The sequence below is a fragment of the Leptopilina boulardi genome, unplaced genomic scaffold (genome assembly GCF_019393585.1).
Source record: "Leptopilina boulardi isolate dan_hultmark-lab unplaced genomic scaffold, ZJU_Lbou_2.1 LbouV2_325, whole genome shotgun sequence".
Taxonomy (NCBI): domain Eukaryota; kingdom Metazoa; phylum Arthropoda; class Insecta; order Hymenoptera; family Figitidae; genus Leptopilina; species Leptopilina boulardi.
In genome coordinates this window covers 1,408,872-1,434,088 of record NW_026137891.1, presented here as the reverse complement: position 1 = coordinate 1,434,088, position 25,217 = coordinate 1,408,872, and the positions used below count along the sequence as shown (strand labels likewise).

Sequence of the window (25,217 nt, the reverse complement as noted above, 5' to 3'; positions counted from 1 at the left end):
AAGAACTTGATTGAAAGTTAACACCGCTACACTAATATGCACTTTCTAGGAATGGCTCTTTTTCATATATATATATTTTAAGACGAGAAAAATTGCACGTCAAGCACTTTTCGCTATTATACATATAATCAAAAGTTATTATTTAATGTAAGTATATATATATATATACGATTTGAAAAATAATAAAGTAATATCGCATGAAAAAGACTGTAACAATATTTTCCTTGTTCTTCCTAGATTCAATATCTACAGGTGCTCTTCTATTTCGCGCAAGCATTGAACTTCCTACAGAAGGTAAGTTGCAGTGTGTGCACTCTGTGTGCATCGCGGAAATAATATGTGCAAACTCCTAAGTGAACAGATCAATAATATCTTCTGCACAACAATATTATTGTTAAGCTTTTTATTTCTAAAGCATAATAGAAAATTAATTCATTATATATAATACTAATATAATCATAAAATTTGAATCACACCTAAAAAGATTTCCTTGCAAGTATATATATTAACAAAAATCTATAAAATTACACCCAGATCGAGAAATCATTTGTATTAGAGCCAAATAAATTTTTATTTGATTTAAATAAAAAATGTTTAATTTACGCCAAATAAATATATACACTGAAAAAAAAATTTATTTGATTCAAATACCGGTGTATTTGGTTATTATCAAATAAATATTTACTTGAATCAAATATTTCTTATTTGAATCAAATAATAATGGTATTTGCTTTAAATACTGAAATATTTGATTCAAATAAGAAATATTTGATTCAAGTAAATATTTATTTGATAATAACCAAATATTTGTATTTGATATTAACCAAGTATTTGAATCAAATAAATTTTTTTTTCAGTGTATGGTTTGTATAATAATGGTTTATTTGAACCAAAATTTGAGTTAAATATATAAACGTATATATATATTTGTCCACTAGCCTATATTTGTATGGCGTAAATAAAATTATTTATTTAAATAAAATAAAAATTTATTTCAAATAAATATATTTATTAGGCTGTGAGACAAATACCTATATATACACACTAAAAAAGAAATCTTGATTTCAGCCTATTTTTGAGGCTGAATTTAAGGTGTAAACGGAGTCAGACCAATTAAAAAAGGACAGACTTATGCAAAATATATGGGCTTAATTTAAGGTGTAAACGGTTTAAGACTTTGTTTTTACTGTGTAAAATAACAATATTTTAATAAAAATTAGTGGAAAATTTTTACTAATTCAAATTTCGAGAGTAAATAATATATTATCATTTTATATAATATAAATTTATGAAATATATAAAAATCCAACTTTGCGATTAAGTAATCTATATATATACCAATGTTTAAAAATAATTAAATTTTCATTCAAGTCCTATATAAAAAATTTAAGAACATATTGAAATAATTTTAAAGCTCTCATTGATATTTGATTGCTATTATGCATTTATGCAACTGTGACACATTTATCTATATAATCTTTATATAATAATGTATTATGCAAGTAAAATATAAATAATTATTCAAGTAATGACCGGAACTTTATAGGATTGTTAATTCCATTTATCGAGTTTAATTCTGATCCAAATTTTATTACGCTCTTCCATCAGTATATATATATATATATTATATATATGTTATACACACGGCGCATGCTTGATCTCGTCGCGACAATATGTCGGGGCGCTCGAAAATAAATAGCTCCTCGAAAATATCATTCTCTCTCAACAAATTTTCGACTTGAAACGTGTGTCTCTCAAAAAACGTTAACGCGAATTATGATTATTAATTATTGTGATAAATTTATCACTGTTTACGAAATACACATTATTTTCTTCTTCTTTATCAATTCTTTATCACAGTAAAAACAAAGTCTTAAACCGTTTACACCTTAAATTAAGCCCATATATTTTGCATAAGTCTGTCCTTTTTTAATAGATCTGACTCCGTTTACACCTTAAATTCAGCCTCAAAAATAGGCTGAAGTCAAGATTTCTTTTTTAGTGTGATCTTTCTAAAACGCGGAATCAGTTGAAATTTTAGTGAATTTTAATTCACACACCTTTATTATATTTTAATTATATTTTAACACAGAAAATTAAAAGGCATTAAAATAAGCTGCAACGCTTATTATTTTAATGCCTTTTAATTTTCTGTGAAAATAACCTACACGGAGAAAAATGAGTTTGCTATTATATGGATAGCTAATTTTTAGCTACAGTAGCTAATATTTAGCTGTTATAGCAAACTATTTTAGCTATAGTAGCTAATTTTTAGCTGTATTATAGCTAACGAAAATTGCTGTCCATATTAGCTAAAATAGCTAAATTTTAGCTAATATGGCTAACTTTTTTTCTCCGTGTAAATAAAGTGAGTTTCAGTTAATAATATTATAATTATACCGAAGTTTTTAAATAATAATTTTATTTCTGATTTTTAGTTAAAAATCACGGCTAATTCAATTTTTTACTATAAATAAAATAAAAATAAATAAATAAAAATCATAAAATATTTTCTTAACCAATATGCTGGATAACAAGTCGAAAATTTTTTAAGACGTTTCCTATAAGTGTTTTCTAAACGTATATATCTTTATACAAATATGATTATTTGTATATACAAATGTCAAGTGTCCTTTGGTAATTTTCTAAATCTCTAAATTAGTGAAATTCCACTTATTTAAACACCCAGAGAAAAGATATATGTATACCAGAGCCAAATAAATTGTTATTTATATATACGCCAAATAAAAAATTTATTATCGGTCTGAGAAATATATGCGTTTATTTAACTCAAATATAATTATTATATTTGTTTTAAATAAAACATATGTATTAATCGCTTTTTTATTTATTATATTATTTATTTATGATAAATTTAGAATATATATAATAATAATAATATGAGAAAAACGATTGGTTGCTATTACCATATATTTCGTTTGTATAAGACACATTTAGTTAGTCAGCCTAACCATTTGGTTAGTAAGGTAACTAATTTAATAGTTATTCCAACTTAATAGTTACTTAACTAATTACTTAACTAACTAATAAAATAGTTATGCCAACCAATAAAAATAGTAACCACAACTATAATAAATTAGCAACAGTATAGTTTACTAACTAAAAATGGTCACCTCAAAAATGGTATATAATAACCCCAATCAATCTTTTCTCACAGTATATAATAGTATTTTAATTTATATATTGAAAAGTATAAAACATTCTAAAATAGGTGCCAATAAGTTCTACTCTCTAAATCTGAATTAGTAAAAATATTTACTAATTTGAATTAGTGACTCACTTTTTGCTTCTGAATAAGTAAAATTTTACTAATTATTAGTAACTTTTACTAACAATTAGTAAAATTTTACTAATTATATAGCAAAAAATGAGTCACTGATTCAAATTTACAGAAAATTAAAACACAGAAAATTAAAAGGCATTAAAATAATAAGCGTTGCAGCTTATTTTAATGCCTTTTAATTTTCTGTGAAGGCATTAAAATAAGCTGCAACGCTTATTATTTTAATCCAATTTTGCTTATTTTAATCTATTTTGCTATTAAAAAATAAGCAAAATTGGATTAAAATAATAAGCGTTGCAGCTTATTTTAATACCTTATAATTTTCTGTGTTAGTAAACATTTTTACTAATTCAGATTTATAGAGAGTATATTTCACAATTTTTTTTCGATGTTATTATATCAGTGGAATCTCACTGATTTAAATTAATTAAAAATAATTGCAAAACTTATTTTTGAAATATAAAAAAATGAAAAGCTATATATCTATCTAAAAATTTTCAATTAATATTTGAAATGATCTCTAATATTACAATATACCCTATTCTCAATGACCTCTCTCATTATAAAATTTATCATCATCCTCCATTTTAAAGTTTTCCTATACAAATCATATAACCCCACTCTATGTGTATTATAAAATACATTATCCCTCTCTCCAATTTATAGATTCACGAATCAAACAGCACCGACCACACCAGATGTGTATTACCAACACTTGAGGTTCCAAACAGTTTCAATGCTTCCCCCAATTGGGGAGAGTAAGGGAAGCACGTTAAACAGGGTATAATTAAGTAGGAGGGCTGGGGATCGATAAAAACAAGAGTAAATATAAAAATGGCGTTACGCAATATATATATATATACAGGAAATGACATTATTTTTCCAATTTAAAAATGGACTACAAAGACGGACATTGCGAAACACACGAAGAGAGGGGTGGGGATATATGCCTGGCGCTAAGTTCCCCTTCGCGCGCGCAGTTACATCATATATCGTCTTGGATGAAAGCGATCACGCTGATCCGTGAAAATAATAATAATAATAATAAAAAAAAGAGGAGCGAGTAGAAAGTCAAAGCTTGAATCGCAAGAAGATATCGACTGGGGGATACGTAGGTGGATTCTTAAAATTAAGTAGGAGGGAGCATTCGTAGGTGGGATGCAACGCTTAGCAATAGAATGACAGAAGCACGTGATTGGGTGAATGGACCTTCCCATGAACTGAGATACCATGACAGGTTGACTTATCCAATCATCAGCATTTTCCATGTTACGCAATAATATCTTCTATATATACAATAATATACCTATATATATATATATACCTGTTCCATTCATCTCGTGTCCCATCTAGCGTAAAAGAGGAGAGAGAGAGACCCTTTTCGAGGACAAAGGGATTTTCGAAAATCCATTGCCATTTTCAAAGTCAAACAGAAAAGTCAAGGATAATAATAATAATAATAATCTATTCTATAAAAAATGGAGGCAAAAATCAGTTTACTAAAATCAGAGATAGCTTTTTGTTATACGGATCTTGATAAGAGATACACAGTTTTCTGAGGCTCTCAAATTTAGACCATAAACAGTGCATTATCAACAATTTGATATACACTTTATGGTCTCAATTTGAGATCCTCAGAAAACTGTGCTCTCTAAATTTGAATTAGTAAATACACAGAAAAAACCTAATCTCATTTTTGTTGCAAATCAAAATGAGCCAATGCTAAACGACATAGACAGTGGCGCCACCAACCTGGTTCATTTTTGTTGCACATCAAAATGAGCCACCTACACGGCTCATTCTGAGTTCAGTTTTTTTCTGTGTACGTTTACTAATTTGAATTAGTGACTCACTTTTTACTTCTGAATAAGTAAAATTTTACTAATTATTAGTAACTTTAACTAACAATTAGTAAAATTTAACTAATTCTAAAGCAAAAAGTGAGTCACTAATTTAAATTAGTAAACATTTTTACTAATTCAGATTTAGAGAGTGGATCTAATAATAGATGTTTGGTAAATTGATGAAAATGTGATAAGATTCTTTGATAATTTTTTACGTCAAAGGAGAGGCAATATCAGAACAAAAAAACAAATTTTATTTATAAATTCAAAATGCAAATCTGATTACTAGTTTTTTCTCTCTCGTCAATAAATTTTTTTTATATAAAATATATAGAATCAACTTCAATTCCAAAGAAGATTTATAGAAATCCGGATCAACAGGTTTATATAGAAGGAATTTTCATTTACTCTGCCCTTGAAGATATGTGATTACGATTACATATTTATATATTATTACGAAATTATTATCTATTCGAAAATAGCATAACTTTATATATTTGAAAATATAAATTTAAAAGATTTTTTTAAATTCGAGATAAAATATCTGTTTGGAGATATAATATATCTGATAAGGAATGTTTTTAATGACTTTATATATATATATATATATATTTTATATATACAAAACTTATCAGCGCGATCATCGCATTCCTAATTGGAAAGATATAGGAGAGATGAATTCGCAGCCATTTCTCTCTCCACTCCCCGCTACTTTTTTTCTCCATATTCCCCTTCACCGCACGCGAGAAGAATTAGCATTTTAAAGAAGACTTTCATGCATAAATTATTACAAAATGAAAGAGTGGGGATTTGGTTAAGATATACCCTTGGCGATCAACAGACACACCTTTTACCTCCCATTATTTTTAACAGGGCCGTATTATATGTCAATTGAAATTGTCATTCATTATATAACAGATTAAAATTTCATTATATTCCAATTTTCATGCCTTTCAAATATTTGGAAATTATTATTATTCTTTTTCAATTGAGTTTTTAATTTTCAATAAGTGATATTTTAGACTTTATGCCTATTCAAATTATAAATTTAAATAAAGAAACGAAAATTTTTGAACCCTAAAATACTGCAAAAACCGTTCGTTTTAAAAGTGCAAAAAACGTAGAACTTTTATTCAATCAAAATTTTCTCTAAATCTTTCTATTTTTAAAGAAAAAGCTTTTACAGAAAATTAAAAGGCATTAAAATAAGCTGCAACACTTGTTATTTTAATCTAATTTTGCTTATTTTAAAACCAAAATGGATTAAAATAAGCAAAATTTAATTAAAATAATAAGCGTTGCAACTTATTTTAATGCCTTTTAATTTTCTGTGTTAAATTTTAAAAAAGTTTCGGTGAAATTTTAAATTTCAATTTCTAAATTTTTAAATAATTAGAAACATATTTAAATAAAAACTAAAAGTTTTTATGCACAAGAAACATTTTTGGTAACATAACCTAAAAACATTATTTTTAGGTTATGTTACCTAAATCGTTTAAAAAAATTTATTTTTGATTTAAATGCAATTTCTATAATATACTCTTCAAATTTGAATCATTGAAACTTTCAGTGACGAAATAGTTGGAATTTAGCAAATCATTTCAATATTTCCATTAAAATTTCACATCTCACTGAAAATTAGTATCAATATTATTGTTTTAAACATTAAAATCTACATTATCATTAATCGATAAAACAAATTTATAACCTATTTTAATAAATAAAGAATTCTATTAATTTTCAGTGAAATATGACTGAATTTGAGTGGAAATTTTTACTGAAATGATTCAATTGCTAAATATACCAATTTCATCAATGAAATTTCAAAAGAGATTCAAAATTTTTTAAATTAAATTATTAAAAATTTTACCAAAGCTTTTATATATAATTAAATCATCTTTTTCTTTAATACAAAAATACACAGTTGGACTCATTTTTGATTTCATTTTTTCTCTCATAATTATTTATAAACTTAAATAATGAATTTTAATAATAAACTTTTCTCCCTAATTCTATAAATAAAGAAATCAGAATCCTATTTTATAACTAAAAATATTTGAAATATTCCCTAATTTTTAATTAGTAAAGATTTTTAACTAATTTCAATTAGTGACTTAATTTATAAAGTTAAATGTACTTATTCGATAAAAAAAAATTTGTTATTGTTAATCAGTTAAATTGTAGTAATTCATAAGCAAAAAGTGAGTCACGAATTCAAATTAGTTAAAATTTTTACTAAAAATTACTCTCAAAATTTGAATTAGTGAATGCTAGTTCACATTATAGTATAAGAATTTTTACTAATTTTTAGTAAAATATTACTATTTGATTTAGTAATTTTAAATTTTTCTACTAAAAATTTAGTAGTATAGTATATATTTAGTATTGAATATTTAATATATTTAGTATATATTTAGTATACTCTCTAAATCTGAATTAGTGAAAATGTTTACTAATTTAAATTAAGCAGCTCTTTTCACTAATTCAAAATTATGATTGTTTAAAAAAAAAAAAATTACACAATGACGAATTGAGAGACCAAACAATAAATATACAAAACTGTGAACAATTATTTTCAAGATTCTGATTTGCGAAACCTCTGCTAAAGCCAAGAGAAGAAATTACGAAATCCTCTTGCCACATTTTAGTTTGAATTGCTAAATAAATGTTATCACAGAAAGCCATACCATGCAATCGTAAATATTATCAAGGACTTTGCAAGAATAAGTATATGTAATTTCAAAATATATATATATGAAAGAAAAAACATCCTAGTAATTAAAAAATAAAAAAAGTTTCTGTAAAATTAACCAAAATTACTAGCTATTAGTAGACAATTCTCGCAGTAAGACTTTTCTTAATTACTACGACAATTATATATATATATACAAATGCGACCAACCACCCAATTAACACTAATTACCTTTCGTCAGGTAATTACCATAGCATCTACCTCTTCATATATACCAAAATCTGATAAAAAAACCTATTCTTCGATAATTTATCAGCAATTGGAGATGAACCCATAGGTCAGCTATACATACGAATTTGAGGATTAAGTTTCATGTGGAGGAGTGTTCAACGATATCCCAAGGGGGACTTTTTTTTTTTTCTCTACCCCTTGCCATGAACAGGTCCTATACATTTCGTCGAAAATCGTCCGGAAGACAAAAAAAAAAAAACAGAACAGAGAGGGGAGAATCATCGAATCAGTGAAATATAATGAGAAATACATGTAGTAGGTGCGCGGCATTGCCAGCAACAGTGATTGAAGAGTATATAGGGGGAGGGGGGAAACAACTTTTTGGAAGGGGAACATTGTTGAGAAGGGGAAAACCAATCGACGCGGTGGTTCCATGGAGTTACATCGGTGTGCATGCGTGAGCTCAAACTTAATGGCTATATGCGTCCATAGAATATAGAATCAACGGTATGGTATATATATATATATACCAACCCATACGGCAAAACTTGCTAGAAATGTGTTTAGTTTCACCGACACGCGATCCCCTTCAACAACAAAACACAGACATACACAAATACAGTGAGAATTTTGGACGCGCACGCAAACTCACACTTATCCATATCCAAGTAGTGGAGCTATTAATAAATCCCATCTGTGAATTTTTGAGACGCATGCGCTCTTCATCTCACAATGCCAAGCCAATTCCTCAGTGGTGGCTCGAATCATTAACCGGTCTCCTTGGCAACCCTGACGGACCTAAACCATTGGCTGGTTACCAGCCCCCCCTCCACTACCTTTACATATACACACACACAAACCTGTTCTCTTCAGATTCAACACACGTTTCTCTTGTTCGCTTCTGATCCCGACTTTCCTAACCTTGTATATACCTGAAATACACACATATCCATAATATGCTATACTTCCCGTACAAAGTTAAAGCTATATAGTCGCTAAGGACATATAACTATCGCTCGACCACTATATATATATGCCGGTTTCGTTTCATGTATTTATCCCCCTTTCAGTAGAATTTCAAAAAAGGTCTACGCCCATTTATCATACATTAACAATATTTTTTTTGTTGCTCTTTTTTAATCTCCTAAATTTTCTTCATTATTATTATTATTTCTCCTATTATTTACGATTACTATTTATTAAATTACTATTTTTTTTGAATATTGCATTGTATTTTGTAAAAAATTTAACGCTGGCGTTTATTTTTCTTTTTTTTTGCGAGCGAAGCTGCATACACAACAGTATATCTCTTGCGTGAATTTAGGCCAGGTTTATGTGTCAGAGTGTATAGAACTGTAGATTATATGTGTATAGTGACGAACTTGCCTGGGATTGGATAAGAGAGAGAGACCCCTTTTGCATGTGATGGTGAGACATCAATTCGTGTGTGTGCGGACGTGGGGCGTAAACTGCGCTTAGAGACAGCTGTTCCAGGGATGTATCAATAATTCCAAGAGCCATGTTCAACTTCCTTTTTTTTTTTTTTTTTGTTGCCAAGCAACATTTTTCCACACAATTTTCTCACGTTGTCTCTGTTTTGTCTGCTGTGTTTCCTCTTCACTGCCTTCCTTCGCACTTGCCAACTAATTGCATTATGATTTGGTCTCCGTTAGTTGTAAACATAAAACCCGTTGCCTCCTCATTAAAAATTCATTCTACAAAATTAGAATGAAACTCATTAGTTCAAATCAAATTTTTCTTTATTGTTAATTACTATTCAATTTTAAATATTCCTTTCCTTTTACTAAAAAAAAACAGGACATTTTGAAAATTACTCCCCCTTATCACTTTCTTCCTCAAGATATTCTCTATATCAGATATATATCTAAATAGGAAGCACGTGTCTGGTCAAAGTACACTTTCGATAAAAACACGAAAAAGAATTTATTTTTATTAAATCATAAAAACAATAATTTAACAAAAAGAGAATTTGTTTATACTAAAAGGAACTAAATTTGAAAGGAAACATCTTACGGCACAGGTTCTATATATATAATAAATTCATGTCACGAAATTAAAACATCTCGTAGTCAGAAAACCGGTATCTGATTGTAGGCCTAAATTTTTACCACAAGCATAATATTCGTCCAACAGATGGAATAGTAATTCACTGATATTGGAAATCATGTTATTTGAAATTTGATCAGGTCAATTTTTATCAATCTTAATTAACATATTACGAGTTATTATTTTTTATTAATGATATTTAAAAAAAAAGCTATAAATATCCCTATATATGAATTAAACGATAAACTACTAATTATGTGTTAAAATGTTAATCTTTGTACTTTTTGAAATCTTAATTTAGACAATATAAAAATGTGTCCGCTAAACAAAAATATTAAATAATAAATTCGAAAAAAAAATTCTTATATTTTTTTCCCTATTCATGCATAATTTTTTATCAATAACCAACATATATACACAAACTTGTCTAATCTAAAAAAAAACTGACAAAAATGGATTTTCTTATCATCTTTTTTTCTTGATTTAAAAAAAAGCACATCGAAAACCAAAAAAACAATATTACTATACTACAATATTTAGACCTGGAAATTATATATGTATATATATTAAGAAAAAATATAGTAGAAAATTAATCAACTTATTCACATTACATAAAAAAAAATATAATTGATTCAAATAGGTTTCATGAATATTATCAAATAAATATTTATATTTATATCAAATAATTTTTACATTCAGAAAAAAATTTTTATTTGAACTAAATATACAATTTTTTTGTTTTGATATTTTTATAAATTATAAATTATAAATTTTTGGCTATTTCAAATAAAATTTGTTTCCTTCAAATACATATTTATTTGATCTAAATAAAATTTAAAAAAACTCTTTAAATCTAAATCAGTAAAAATCTTAACTAATCTGAATTAGTGAATCATTTTTTGTTTTTGAATTAGTAAATATTTACTAATTCACTCTCTAAATCTGAATTAGTAAAAAAGTTGACTAATTTGAATTAGTGACTCACTTTTTGTTTCTTAATTAGTAAAATTTTACTAATTATTAGTAACTTTTACTAACAATTAGTAAAATTTAACTATAATTCTAAAGCGAAAAGTGAATCACTAATTTAAATTAGTAAACATTTTTACATTTTAAATTCAGATTTAGAGAGCAAAAGACAATTTTTCAAAAAAAAAAAGAATTTGATTATGTCAAATAAACTTATGGTTGATTCAAACAAAAGTATATATATGGTTAACTATATACTCTCTAAATCTGAATTAGTAAAAATGTTTACTAATTTAAATTAGTGACTTACTTTTTGCTTTAGAATTAGTTAAATTTTACTAATTGTTAGTAAAAGTTACTAATAATTAGTAAAAGTTACTAATAATTAGTAAACGTTACTAATAATTAGTAAAAGTTACTAATAATTAGTAAAAGTTACTAATAATTAGTAAAAGTGACTAATAATTAGTAAAATTTTACTAATTCAGAAGCAAAAAGTGAGTTACTAATTCAAATTAGTAAACATTTTTACTAATTCAGATTTAGAGAGTAACAATATATTTATTTGGTTGATTCAACCAAAATTTAGTTATTTCAAACAAATTTTTTTTCTGATATTTGAAACAAATAAACTGTATATTTAAACGAATAATAAATTAAGCAACTGAAACAAAATTTTTTTAATAAAAATAAAAATTATATTTAATACAAATAAATATTTATTTTATAATTGTCAAGTAACCAATTATTTGAATCAAATAAATTTTTTTCCAGTACAGTAAAAATTATCACTAATTTTAAATAGAATTTTACTAATTGATTTAGTAGTTTTCAATTTATTGATTAATTTATTGATCAAGATATATTTATGTAAATTAATTCTGATAACATACGAATATTAAGAATATTTTACCAACGTCCTCGGAACTATACTAATTTAATTAAACTACTAATTCTTTGATATCAAAGAAAAATTTTCTTTAATTTAAAGAAATACTTTTTCAATTTAAAAGTTTTATTTAGAATAAAAAAATGTTCTCTAAATAAAATAAATTTTCTTTAAATTAAAAGAAAAAAACATTTCCCTGACTCTGAAAGAAATAATTCTTTGATTCAAAGAAACATTTTTCTAAATGGGGAAAGGTATTATTTCCTCAAGCCGTCGGACAATTTTTAAGGACATTTTGCAGAATATTAAACATCAAATACAAAATTGTTAGACAATTAAAAAAAAAAAAAAAAAAAAAAAAAATGACTAAATAAAATTCCACCTGATACTCAAATAGCTAACTTTTTAAGACTGCATTGCCTGTATATTTGGGGGTTCGAAACCTGCTGATGAAAGGAATGCAGGGCACCACAGATGATCACTACATCATTGTATCTCGTAAAAGCTATGCTGCAAATTCTCCGCCTGAACTATAGCATCACACCGACGTGTGCAACCCAGGGGGGAATTTATTCATATATATGTGTTAGTTCGTTAGGGCCGTAACGATTGAATGTCTGTTTTCTTTATATGTATTAGTATACCGTTAGTCGGCAGCAGGCATGCGCCCGTAAAACCCCCATACCAGAAAGCTCCGCCTTTCGAGACGACTAAGATACCTCTGGGATTTGTCCACATCGGACCAATCATAACATCCTAACTCTGAACACTAGGGCCAGGAGTGAAAGGCCAGGGGGTGTCTGCATCACGTAGAGGGGTTCGAGTTTCTAGATGCAACAAGGGGTAAAAGAGTAAGGGGGATTTCAGTGTATATCCAAGTGGGAACAGGCCAGTAGACAACGAATACGACCACCAATGCTGACAGAAGCTTTGCAAACCAACGTTTCAACAGTGCCATTTTTCAAGTGTATAAAAAAAAAATAACACGGATTCAAATAATTCATAAATTGTGAATTTAAAACTGTTTTTTAACAAAACCAAGTGAAGTGTAGTGTGTGTTATTTTTCATGAAAAGTGTAATTCAAAACGTGCCTAGGTGTGACTGCGCAGACGCAATGTGAGTATCCACTGATTGTTAGCGACCATGAGCAAAAAAACCGTCTATAGCACAGAACTTCAGGGATGTACTCACTAACTAACATTTATATATAGGAGAAAGTTGTGTGTTTTAAACAGGAAAAGTTAGCGTCCTATTTTTTTTCCAAAATATGCCCCACGGGTAAATTGCAACCCCCTTTAGCTTAATCTTTACATATATATAGCCATCATGTTTTTGGGGTGCCGCGTGCTATTCTTATCATTATTATTATTTTTTGCCATTATGGCGAGATCCATGAAAGCGAGTTGGCTGTTCAATTCCCCCCCTAAGTTTCTGTTCGAGGCTCCCTCTTTACCCCTCCTACAAATGTTATTTTTTTTCTCTCTCTCCCCTCAAATATCTCTTTCCGTGATCCCTCGTTCCCTTGCCTTCCTTTGAAACCGGTCTCTTCCCCGAAGTCTCCCCCAAACCCTCCTCGCTCTACTAATTATGGTGGTCTCGACATGGACGACATTTTGTTTTGTGACATTTCAAGATGGAACGCCACCGGTTTTTCACTGGGTTCGAAATCAGTCCACTGAACCCTGACGTCACTTTTGTATGGTTATATAGAGTGCCGCAGGTTCCGCTCGACGTCGCCAGTCTACTTTTTTTTTTTTATTTCTATTTACCTTCGGCTAAATTCTCATTTATTGGCGTTACACTACTAAATTTATTTTATACATTTGTACTGGATATAATTTTTTTTTTTCAATCACACTCTAATATAATTTTTCCTGAGTTGCAAAATGATAGCGTCACATCAACAATGCAATTTCAATAGGATTTATTCTCAGTCACAATTATACTGCGCGGTCATTTAAAGGGGTTAGTTCAGAATATTTTGAAATATTAATTTTAATTTAATTTCTATAAGAATTTTTAGAAAAATTATATTTTTTTCATATAAACAATATTTTTCAATTGTTTTCCTTTTTTTCTATGAAATGAATATTAGAAAATAAAATTGGGTAGATAAATTGAGCACCACTGTTTGCACACACACACAATAAGGCTCGATTTCTCGACAGTTTCCCTTTATTTCATCGAATCAACCCTATGCGTCTTCCTTCAATTAATATTTCCCTTTTTCACGCCAAACCCTAATTTTGAGAGTTCTCGAGCCAGCGGACAAACAATGATTTTTTTTCCAGCAACGCCAACAGAGGCTCTCATAAGTATTACAAAACAAAAAGAAAAAAACACTTTCTCAATTTCCATTTTTTGATAGACTTTGAAGCACGAAACAATATCTAAAGTAATTCACAAACAAAATTTCTTTGTCGAATCCTTTGTTCCAATTGGAAAAAAATCCCTCCTAACAAAATAAGACAAAAAAAACGAAATTCGAAATATTTTTTTATTACCTGGAATGACGATTTTTGAATAGACCTTTTTTTCTTAGTCTCCAAAGTTTTTGATGAAAAAAAAAAGAAAACAAAACAATGCTAACGAGAAGGAATAAACTGTACGACTGTATTTGCACTTGAGATAACCTCTAATTTCTCGACTTCTTATCTATCGGAGATATCTATTTTCAATTTACAAGATTTTTTAATTTTATACAAAAAGCAATAATAAAATGTAAAATTATTTTTATTCGTTATACAAACTTGGCTATTACTATATGAATATTTATAGGTTAGGTTCGCAACTTTGTAATAATTTCATTAACTCACCACGAAAAAAAGTGAATCTTTTTTAATCAAACACTTTCACTGACTAATCCAATCGAAAATATTGCACTTCACTGCTACAAATATGTACTATTTACAGGGTATTTGATTAATTAACCGGAGCACTACATTCACACTAAACGCTATCACATGTATATACACATGAACTGAATACACAGAACAGACACACATAAGTTATCATCAGAATTAAGAAAAATATTAAAACGAAATTTTTTTTCTTTTTCTTTGACTAGATTCAACTATTCACTATTCATATAGAATATATTTAATTTTAACAATAATAATAGACAAGCTAGACAAGTAAACTGAAGTTGACATTAACCTTAAAATCGAAGCATTTCGATTTAAATTTTTGGCGGGATAATTTAAATTCTTTTTAAAAAAATCTTTTGCAAAAAAAATTAAACCAATATAAAAAATAGTAAAAAAAATAGTAACTAATACCAATAATAAATTGTAATAATGTAAATATTTTTTTTTAGGTAAATTAAGCCTTTAACTAAATGGGCAAAAAGGAGTGATTTGAAAACAAAATAATGTTGTGAAATAAAATAAGATTAAGAGAAAAGAAAAAAAAGGAAGCTAACAAAAATCATGACGGACGTAAAGCAAATTGAGATTTCACAATCTCAACCACAACAACAGCAGCAACAACAACAACAACAAGCTCAACAGCAACAACAAATGATGATTGTGACACATGAGATGCAACAACAAAATGTACAGCAACAACATGTTCAACAGCAATCACAAGCTGTTCAACAACAACAACAGCAAGTACAGCAACAACAACAAAATCAACAAGTTCAACAAGTACAACAAGTCCAGCAAGTGCAACAGCAACAAGTACAACAACAACAACAGCAAGTTCAGCAACAACAACAAATGCAAGTCCAACAAGTTCAGCAAGTTCAACAGCAGCAAGTGCAACAACAAATGCAAGTTCAACAGCAAGTACAACAACAGCAACAACAAAATCAACAACAACAACAGCAAACCAATGGACAACACAATGTTGTACCAACACAAGTGCAAGTTCAACCTCAAGTTGCTGCTATTATGCCACAACAACAGGTATAATGAATATTTTAAAATTTTTTTTAATAAAACAAAAAAAAAATTTTTTAAACAAAAAAATTTTTTTTATATTTTAAAATCAACAAAATTTTGATTAGCAGGGCGGAACAACAATTACAACAATGGCTGCCCATCCACAAGCTGTTCAAGTTATTCAACAACCAATTCAAAGTCAAGCCTATCATTTGCAACAACTCTACAATACTCAAGGTGCACCTTTAATAATGCCAGGAAATTTAGCCCTTCATCCTGCTGGAATTAATCCATCCTCTATTCAGGTAAACCAATTTCTATCCATCATAAATAAAAAAACGATAATTGAATTAAAAATTCAGTAAAAGACGGAATTAACATTTTAGAAAGTTAAGAATTTTTGCCTAGAATTAAAAAATCAATTCAATATTCACAGGTGATAACTGCCGGTAAACCATTTCCATCGGCAACGCAATTAACACCTCATATGCTAACTACAGCGTCCAATCCTGGACAAGCTGGTGGTCATCCTGGAACTGGTGGAACTAAAGTTCAAGGATTTCTAACTGGCTATTTACCAGTGCCAACATCGACTGCTGGAAGTGGACAAACCGTTGTATTTGGTCATCATGGAGTTCTTGGCTCACCGCAACCACCACAATCAATGCAACAGCAACAACAACAATCAAACAATAAGCAGGATCAAGTACAAAAAGTACGCAATTAATTTAAAAACGAATTCTTTCATAATATTAGCTATCTAATATCTTTATAATATATCTATTTTAATTTATATTTAATAAATTTTATAAAACGATTAATTTACTTACCCAAATTAGTACACTGCCTGTGCACCTGGAACGCCTTCAGGTGGAAGAGGTGGTGGAATGCAATTTGCACCCTGGCAATTTGCACCACAAGTTGCCTGGACGGGTTTACAATCTCCAACAACTCTCTTGACTGCAGGACCAAATCAAATATTCATCCGTGGTCCAACTCAACAGGATATGTTCATTCAAAATCCCCAACCAATTCAAGCTCACAATGGTCTGCTTTTTTTTCCAAAAAATTCATTCTGAAATTAAATCAATAAATTTAAAATTTGACTGACATTTTATTTTTTTTTTAGCTTTAGCAGCACAACAACAAATTCAAGGCATGCAACAAATTACAACTGCAAGCGGTAAGCCAAGAGTAATGGAAATTCAACAGCAACCACAACAACAAGGAAAACCAAGTTCAAGTGGACAAAGACCATTGAGTATTCTTCCATCCTCTCTACAAGGATTACAAGCAGCCAATATCCGTCCCGCGAGTTCCGTTTCAACTCAAACAGTTCACGGAGTTCAAACAACGGTATAAAATGTTCATTATTCAAATAATTATCTCACCACATGAAACAGTTTTTTTTCCATCAATTCTCAGGGTGAATTATTTTTATAATTGAAAATCATTGACTCTAAGAAATTGACAATTAAAAAAAAAGAGGGACGATATTTTGAAAGTACACGCGACACGAGAGGGATGTATTTCATTTTTGGGGGTATTTTATGAAAAATAATAAAAAAATGTAGAGAACCGTGTTCGATTATTTTTTTTGGATTCAGACTGGCAAAGGAGGTGGAGGTGCTGGTAAAGGCCGTGGTAAGCCAGTGGTTCGCACAAGTCCCGGTCCAAATGCGGCAATAGCAGCAACAAAAACCGATGCGGCTAATCAAACTAAATCCAATGTACATCATGCAACAATGATAATGCAACAACAACCTGTCGTGAGCAATAGTGGCGTCAATAAAATACTTATAACTGCAAATACGTCCGTTGCTACTTCTGCGCAACCACCTGGCTCACCCATGTCCACTGGTGATAAACAAAATTTCGGACCTCAAAACAAAACAATTATGCAATCACAACAACAGACACAGCAGCAAGTACAACAAACAATGCAACAGCAACATCAACAGGTCTTCATTCAACAGATGCAACATATTCAACAGCAGCAGCTTCAACAACAGTATCAACAACAGCAATCATCACAGCAACAAATACAACCCAAACCAATGATGAGTAAGTATTAAAATACTAAAAAAAAATTAAAAATTTATAGAAAAAATTGAATTAACTGTATCTTTTTTCAGGCGGTATGGCCTTGCAGCAACAACAGCATCATCAGCAACAAACGAACGTTGTACTAGGAGGGGAACGACCAATAATGCCCGTTGTCTCAATGAGTGGAGTTGGAGTTGCAACGACTCTACAGATGAATCAAGTACCTCAATCACCAATGACAACTGTTCAACAACTACAATTACCGGTATAAAATAAAGTCAAAATTTTCAATTTTCAAAATTAAATTCATTTATTTTATTAACAAATTCATTAATCAATAAATTAGCAAACAATTAATCCTGCAATGATGACGAATCATTTGGTCAATGGAACAACTCAAGTACATACAATGCCAATGGTAACACAGTCTGTTGAACAACCTCAACATCAACAACAACAACAGCAACAACAACCAACACCTCAACAACAGGATATTACAACATCTCAAATTGTCGTCACTGCTCTAGATCGTAATCAACAGACGGATACAAATATTCAGACAATAAATATACCAATTTCCAATGAAGATCCCCTAAAGTCAACACCAAAAAAGAATGATATTTTACAAACTGAAGAAGCACCAACACCAATGGATACTTCAGGTATAATTTTAATTATATAATAATAAAATCTTCTGTCCTAACTTGAAGTTGGCCTTTTCTGATTTCACGTGTTTTTTTGAATAGTAATCTTATGACGTGTCAAATTTTTGACAATTCTTTTTCTCATTTTTGCCAAAGTTGTATAATTGTGTTTTGAAATTTCGGAATAAGTTTCTTTAAAATTCCAAATTCGAAAATTCAATTCACAAAGCTGAAGTACACAACGTTTACCAACGAAATTTTTTTTAAAGTTGCACTGAAAAAAGGGTTTGATATTGACAACCAAACGTTTGGTTGGTATTTAAACAACCAAAATTTTTTTGTTGATTCAACAAAATTTTAATTGTCTCAATCAAAATTTGTTTGACACAACCAAAATTAGAAAAAAAGGATTTTTGTTGTCATAACTAAAGTTTGATTGAGACAACCAAAATTTTGTTGATTTAACAAAACAATTTTGGTCGCTTAAATACCAACTAAACTTTTGGTTGTTAATACCAAACCTTTTTTTTAGTGTGTATATTGATTCAAAAATTGTATACAAATAGAAAAAAATTTATGATGAGAAAAAAGATGCGCCAGGAAATTTCGTATAAAGTAGTAATTTGAAAAAAATTAATTTTTAAGGTACCAGGGGCCAACGAATACCTATTAAATATTAATTATAAAAATACAGGCCTCGAATCAACTTAAAGACACAAAAAAGTCGTTTTAGTCGATTTATATTCCAAAAAAAAGTGGATTTGTTTTTTATTTTAACAAAAATATTTTACAGATTTTTTAACAAAAAATTTTTTTTTTAATAATAATCCTTTTCGAAGGGTTAAAGTTGAAATTTTTAGAAATAATTAAATTTCAAAAGATATTTTTAATTTTCAAATAATTATTAAATTTTACAGAACTAAAAATAATTTATCAAACAATTTTTGGAAAACATTTTTTAAATTTAATTGAATTTTCAAAGATTTAAAATTGAGATTTTTGAAATTAATGGAAACTTTAAGTGTTTTGTAATTAAAATTTTAGATGATTTCACTAAAAATTTATTAGAAAATGCGGACAAAATACAAAAATTTGAAAATCATTTTTAATTGAAAAATGGTTTCAGATAGTTGAATTTTTAAAGAATATTATTAAAATAGTTAAAAATAATTGAATTTCAGGAGAGTTATAATTAAAATTATTAAATTTCAAAAAAAAAAATATTCGATGGAAAATTTTAGAAATAATTAAATTTTAGATGCTTTTAAATTCAAATTATTAAAAATTCAATTAATTTTGAATTCAAATTTTTGAGAATAATGAAATTTTATTTGATTTTAAATTGAAAATTTTTGGGAAATAATTGAATTTTAATTGAAATTTTGGATAATAATTTAATTTTAGTTGATTTTAAATTGAAAATTTGAAAAATAATTGAATTTTAGTAAATTTTAAATAGAAATTTTTGAAAATTATTGAATTCCACTTGAAATTTAAGAAAATAATTGTATTTTAAATTATTTTGAATTGAATGCTTGGAAAATAATTGAATTTCAGTTCATTTTGAATTGAAAATTTTGGGAAATAATTGAATTTTAATTGAAATTTTGGATAATAATTTAATTGAAGGTCATTTTTGATTGAAAATTTGGATAATTAATTTTGAATAGAAATTTTAGAAAATAATTGAATTTTATTTCATTTTAAATTAAAAACTTGATAAATAATTAAATTTTAAATTGAAAATTTTGGATAATTATTGGATTTTTAATTGATTTTGAATTAAAATTTCTGGTAATAATTGAATTTTAGTTTATTTTGAATTGAAATTTTTTAAAAAATAATTCAATTTTATTGTGATATTTTTTTTTAAATTATAAACAATTATTGTTAAATTTCATAAAAATTTTAATTGGAAAATAATTTTGATATAATTGAATTTGTGATGTATTTCATTAAAATTATTAAAAATAATTAATTTAATGAAGAATCATTTAGTTCAAAATTTGTTAAATAATTGAATTAAAGAAGATCTGAAGAAGATCTACATTTTATACTAAAAAAATGTATTTTATTTACATTTTTTTTCAAATGTAAAAAATAAGTCGCATTTTATTAAAATAAGTCGATAAAAGTCGTATTTTTGAAAAAAGTCGTATAATCCGAGGCCTGTAAACATATAATTTTCATTATTATCATTTAATATTTAATAATATTCTAATAAGTTAAATTATTATTGATAATATTAATCTTTAATTTCTTTATAACAAACAATTAAATACTCAATTTGGCGCGCTTGCGCGCGTTTAATTTTTGCTAGTTAATAGAATAATTTTCTTTGATTTGGAGATTTTAATTTTTTTAATTCTTTTAGATATAGATCAGAATAAAATGATTATGAAGGAAGAATTAGAAAATGCAACAGGAAAATTAGATGATAAATTAAGTAATAATCCATTGGCTGGTTTAGCAAGTGCTGTGAATTCGATAACAAATGGAATAACCGGTAGTGAAGAATCAACGGCTCCAATATCGTTACCAATGAATGTTAATAGTAAACAAACGCCATTAAAAGCAATGGTGAAGCCTCAAGTACTCACACACGTTATTGAAGGATTTGTAATTCAAGAAGGTAAAAATTCTAATTAAATTTCCAAATTTCTCAAATTTTTTTTTCACAAAAGAATATTCCAAAACTCTAAATAATTCAAAAAATCAGTTTCGATTAATGATTAAATATAATCTCGCTCAGAAGAATAATTCCCCCATCAATTTGATTAAATGAAATTTCAATTAAATTCGGTTAAAAAATAATTTTATAAAATTTACAGCTTCTGAGCCTTTTGCTATCAACCGGACAAATCTCAACGGTTCTCTGAGTCAAGATTCAATTTCCAATCGCAACAGTGAAAAGGATGGTTATGAGGAACCTCCAAGTAAGAGATATTTTAAATTCACTTTTTGCGATTTTTTTCGAATTAAATCAAAAATAAATTCCCACTATACAATAAAAAAATTAATTAGTACTAAAATAAGTATTTCATATCTCTTTTTTTTTCTCAATTTCAGGAAAGAAAGCAAATTACACGAATGATGAAAATATGGACAATAATCATATTAACAAGTGTGAAGCATGCGGGAAACAAATGGATGAACAAACTGGAAAACTCAGAAAAGACAAGAGATTTTGCTCATCGATATGTGCAAAGAGGTAACTATTCAATGATTGATAAAAAAAACTATAAATTAATCAAAAATATCGAATGAAATGTAAATGAATTTCTTTTTAGTTGTAAAAAACGAGATCGTGACGCAGGAGAGAAACAATGGACGGAAATGGAAATTGATGCAAAAAATAATGAAATGGAAGCACAAAAGAAAAGTGGCGAGGATAAGTCATTAACGACAAGTACAACTCCAAATATAGACGATTCGCTACCAAAAATAAATCCTGTCAAGTGGACGGTAATAATAATTTTTTTTTTTTCATATAAAACTTGTAAAATTTCCACTAATACAAAAAATTGTCTCTTTCTAAATTTCTCTTCAACTATTTTATTTAAATATAAAATTAAACAATACCTTTTAATATTTACAGGTAAACGAAGTTTGCGATTTCATTCGAAATTTGCCAGGTTGTGCAGATTATGCGGAAGATTTTGCTATTCAAGAAATTGACGGACAAGCACTAATGTTACTAAAAGAAGATCACCTAATGTCAGCAATGAGTATTAAATTGGGTCCAGCATTGAAAATAGTTGCAAAAATTGATTCAATGAGAATTGATTCAATGTCCAGTACAAGCCCCGTGTCGAGCAATAATATTTAAATTTTTTATAATTCAGGGATAGTGCAAAAAAAGTCTTACAAATTCTTAAAAAAAAATGTTGTTATAAAATACAACAGGGTTCGAAGATGTTCAGATTGTTAATATTGTTAATATTTATAAAATTCAGTTGGATTTTTAATTTTATTTAAAAAAAAAATATATATATATATTTCGAGTGGAATTTTTTATTTTCTTGCAAAAACATTTTTGGACCACATTTTTCAATATATTTTAATATGATCAATTGATCACAACAAATCTCGAGCAAAGATAAACAAACATATCTGTGGTGATTTAAGTTCGAGATTTAAAAAAAAAAAAGAAATGTAGATAAATATATATATATATGTCGAAGTGAAAAATTAAAAATAACTTCTGTGACTATTGTGCGTGTATAAGAAATATTTTTAAAGTCAACAACTTTAAAATGTGCGCGTTAAATTCGTTGGATGCGAAAAGAACTGAGTTCTAAGTTTAATTTTTAAGTTAACATTAAAATGTAAATATGATAGATATGTTTATTTAAAAACAAAAAATTGAAAATTTTATAGAACACACACACACACACGAATATAGTCAAAGATAGTAAGTCCTATCTGTTTTCGTGATATACTTTTAATTAATGAAAATGATATCGAAAAAAGGCAGCTGTTTCGATTACTTTTTTCTCACTTTTATTTTAACTATTAAAAAACAAATCTCAATGCATTTAGTGATTCAGATTATCAAGATAGTTAAAAACAAAAAAAAAAAAAAAAAAAGTACTGTCCTTGATGTCTTTGTGAATTCTTGTCAATAGCAATCTAATATAAAATAACTATTAAGCTTTCTTTTCAAAATAATGCCGAATATATATATATACATATACCTTTTATACAAAAATTGCGTAAAAGTTCGGTAAAAAATTTAGATGATGAGAAAACACATTTTTGTAAGTCTATCTTGAAACCGTTACATTGTACATAAAAAAAAAAATTGCGATATGTAAATCCATCATCATTTACAAACATTACTCAGGGTCTACTGTTTTTTCTACACTCCTTTACACACATCTACGTATGCATCAATAAATATTTCTAAGTTTTTTTACAAAATGATTTTTCTATTTCTTAATTATATAATTATTTCATAAACTAAATAAAAATTCAAACTTAATTTGATTATTTTACGGAAATATTTTCCGAAAACAGTCATTCATACTGTAATTTAGAAAACTTAATTTTTTTTTTTTATTCATTTTTATCCTATTTATTACTATTTTCGAGGAATAAACTTTTAACAATGACTAAAGTTAAATATATATGTCACATTTAAAACGAAAAAAAATATATTTAAAGTAAAAATAAATGATACTTTAGAATTATAAAATGAATAATTTTATAAACTAATGTATATGAAAGATTTACTTTCATCACTAAGCTGCAGAAAACTCTTCTTGTGGTGCTTTTCCCTCAGCAAGAAATTCTGTTTCAGCAACATCACGTGCGTCTTTTAATGCGGGTACAGTGTAGTGCATAAAATTATAAATTCTAACGCAGAGACAAATTCCAAGTATTCCAGAGAAAGCCATGATTGTTTTAACACTTCCTCTATGAATTTTATCATAGAATAATGATTTCTTTGATCTTGCCATCTTTTAATTGTTATTGGACTTAAAAGTTTATATTTTTCCAAAATATTTCATATATATATCCTAAAAAATATTTTCTTTTTAACAATATAAAGCTAATAATAAAAATAATAACCCCGTTTTATCCACATTATATAAACAGTTTAGTGATTATTTTTTTAAATTATGTAAAAATTTATTCTAAATAATTTTTTGTGTAAATATTTTAATTAATTAAAATAATTGAAATTAACTTTTCGAATAAATTAGTTATTTTAACATATTTATAGTATATATAGTGAACATTTTCTTCAAAATCTAAATATTGTTAAATATTGAATAAATAGCATACAAATGTGTTGTGACTACTTACATAATTTGTAAAGAATCAAATAACTCGGCAATGAGTAAATTTAATTAAATAATTTCCCCTTTCCGTTTTTTTTTAAATTATGTCAAAATTTACAGAGATGTCTAAAATATAACCTCAAATACATGCTGGTACGACAATTTTCGTGTTTGCTGTGAATGGCGCCGGTTTTCAGTTTACAAAAATGGCTACCAGATGGAACATTTTAAAAAATTTGATTGGTTAAAAAAAATTACAGCGAAATTATCACTTTTTTAAATATATTATTAATGATTTTTAATAAATTGTTTAATTTTCACGTTTTTGTAAAATATATCTTCTAACGAACAAATTTTACAAAAAAAATGTGACACTTCCCAAAAAGTAGTTAATTATTATTAATTATTAAATAATGATCTTTTTAAATTCTGTCATACTCGAACGAAATCTTAATCATTGTTAAAAGTTTATTTTCCACAAATTTTTGTTTTAGAAAAAAAGTAGGGTTATGTAAAGAAATTTTATATTTCTGATTTTTTATTAATAGCGATAATTAAAATCAATTAAATAAATTCCTAATATTAAATTAACTGGTGAGAATAAAAAATTTTTTTATCTATTTTCCCCAGAATGAGGACAACGATAATATTTTTCAAATTCTTAACGCATCCAACGAGAATTTATAAATCATGAGATAAAATTACATTGCGTATACTTACACAGCTTTCAAATCAACAGAAGCTTCGTTATTCACTGAATTTAAACGACATTATTTAACTTTCTCGCGAAAAAAATATCAAAATTAAATAACATAAAAGTACACCAACGTTTTTGCTTGACCTTCTCCTTGGGAATGCGC

The 25,217-nt window shown here is 27.4% G+C and overlaps 2 protein-coding genes across 6 annotated transcripts in view; one reads left to right on the top strand and one right to left on the bottom strand.

Moving 5' to 3' along the window:
- LOC127284750 (uncharacterized) overlaps positions 1 to 16,853 on the bottom strand; it is a 103,313-nt gene extending 86,460 nt beyond the window's left edge. Inside the window, exon 1 of one of the 4 annotated variants that reach the window (XR_007843521.1) lies at positions 16,712 to 16,853. The gene's annotated coding sequence lies outside the window, so the exon portion shown is untranslated. Of the gene's footprint in view, positions 1 to 9,457; positions 9,629 to 14,501; positions 14,622 to 14,813; positions 15,121 to 16,711 lie in introns of those variants that run through there. The other 3 variants (XR_007843520.1, XR_007843522.1, XR_007843523.1) reach the window with 3 other exon arrangements.
- Positions 12,855 to 23,494, top strand: LOC127284752 (polyhomeotic-proximal chromatin protein-like). 2 transcript variants are annotated; one of them, XM_051310395.1, is made up of 14 exons: positions 12,855 to 13,113; positions 15,314 to 15,905; positions 16,010 to 16,186; positions 16,318 to 16,596; positions 16,721 to 16,928; positions 17,011 to 17,237; positions 17,489 to 17,945; positions 18,017 to 18,192; positions 18,274 to 18,589; positions 20,946 to 21,203; positions 21,403 to 21,507; positions 21,641 to 21,782; positions 21,862 to 22,036; positions 22,170 to 23,494. In XM_051310395.1, the coding sequence occupies exons 2-14, from the start codon at positions 15,426 to 15,428 to the stop codon at positions 22,398 to 22,400; spliced, it is 3,231 nt and encodes a 1,076-aa protein (XP_051166352.1). In that variant the 5' UTR covers positions 12,855 to 13,113; positions 15,314 to 15,425; the 3' UTR covers positions 22,401 to 23,494. The 2 variants fall into 2 exon arrangements, with proteins under 2 accessions (XP_051166352.1, XP_051166351.1); XM_051310394.1 differs by having other exon boundaries at positions 16,007 to 16,186.
- Positions 23,495 to 25,217: the final 1,723 nt, after the last annotated feature.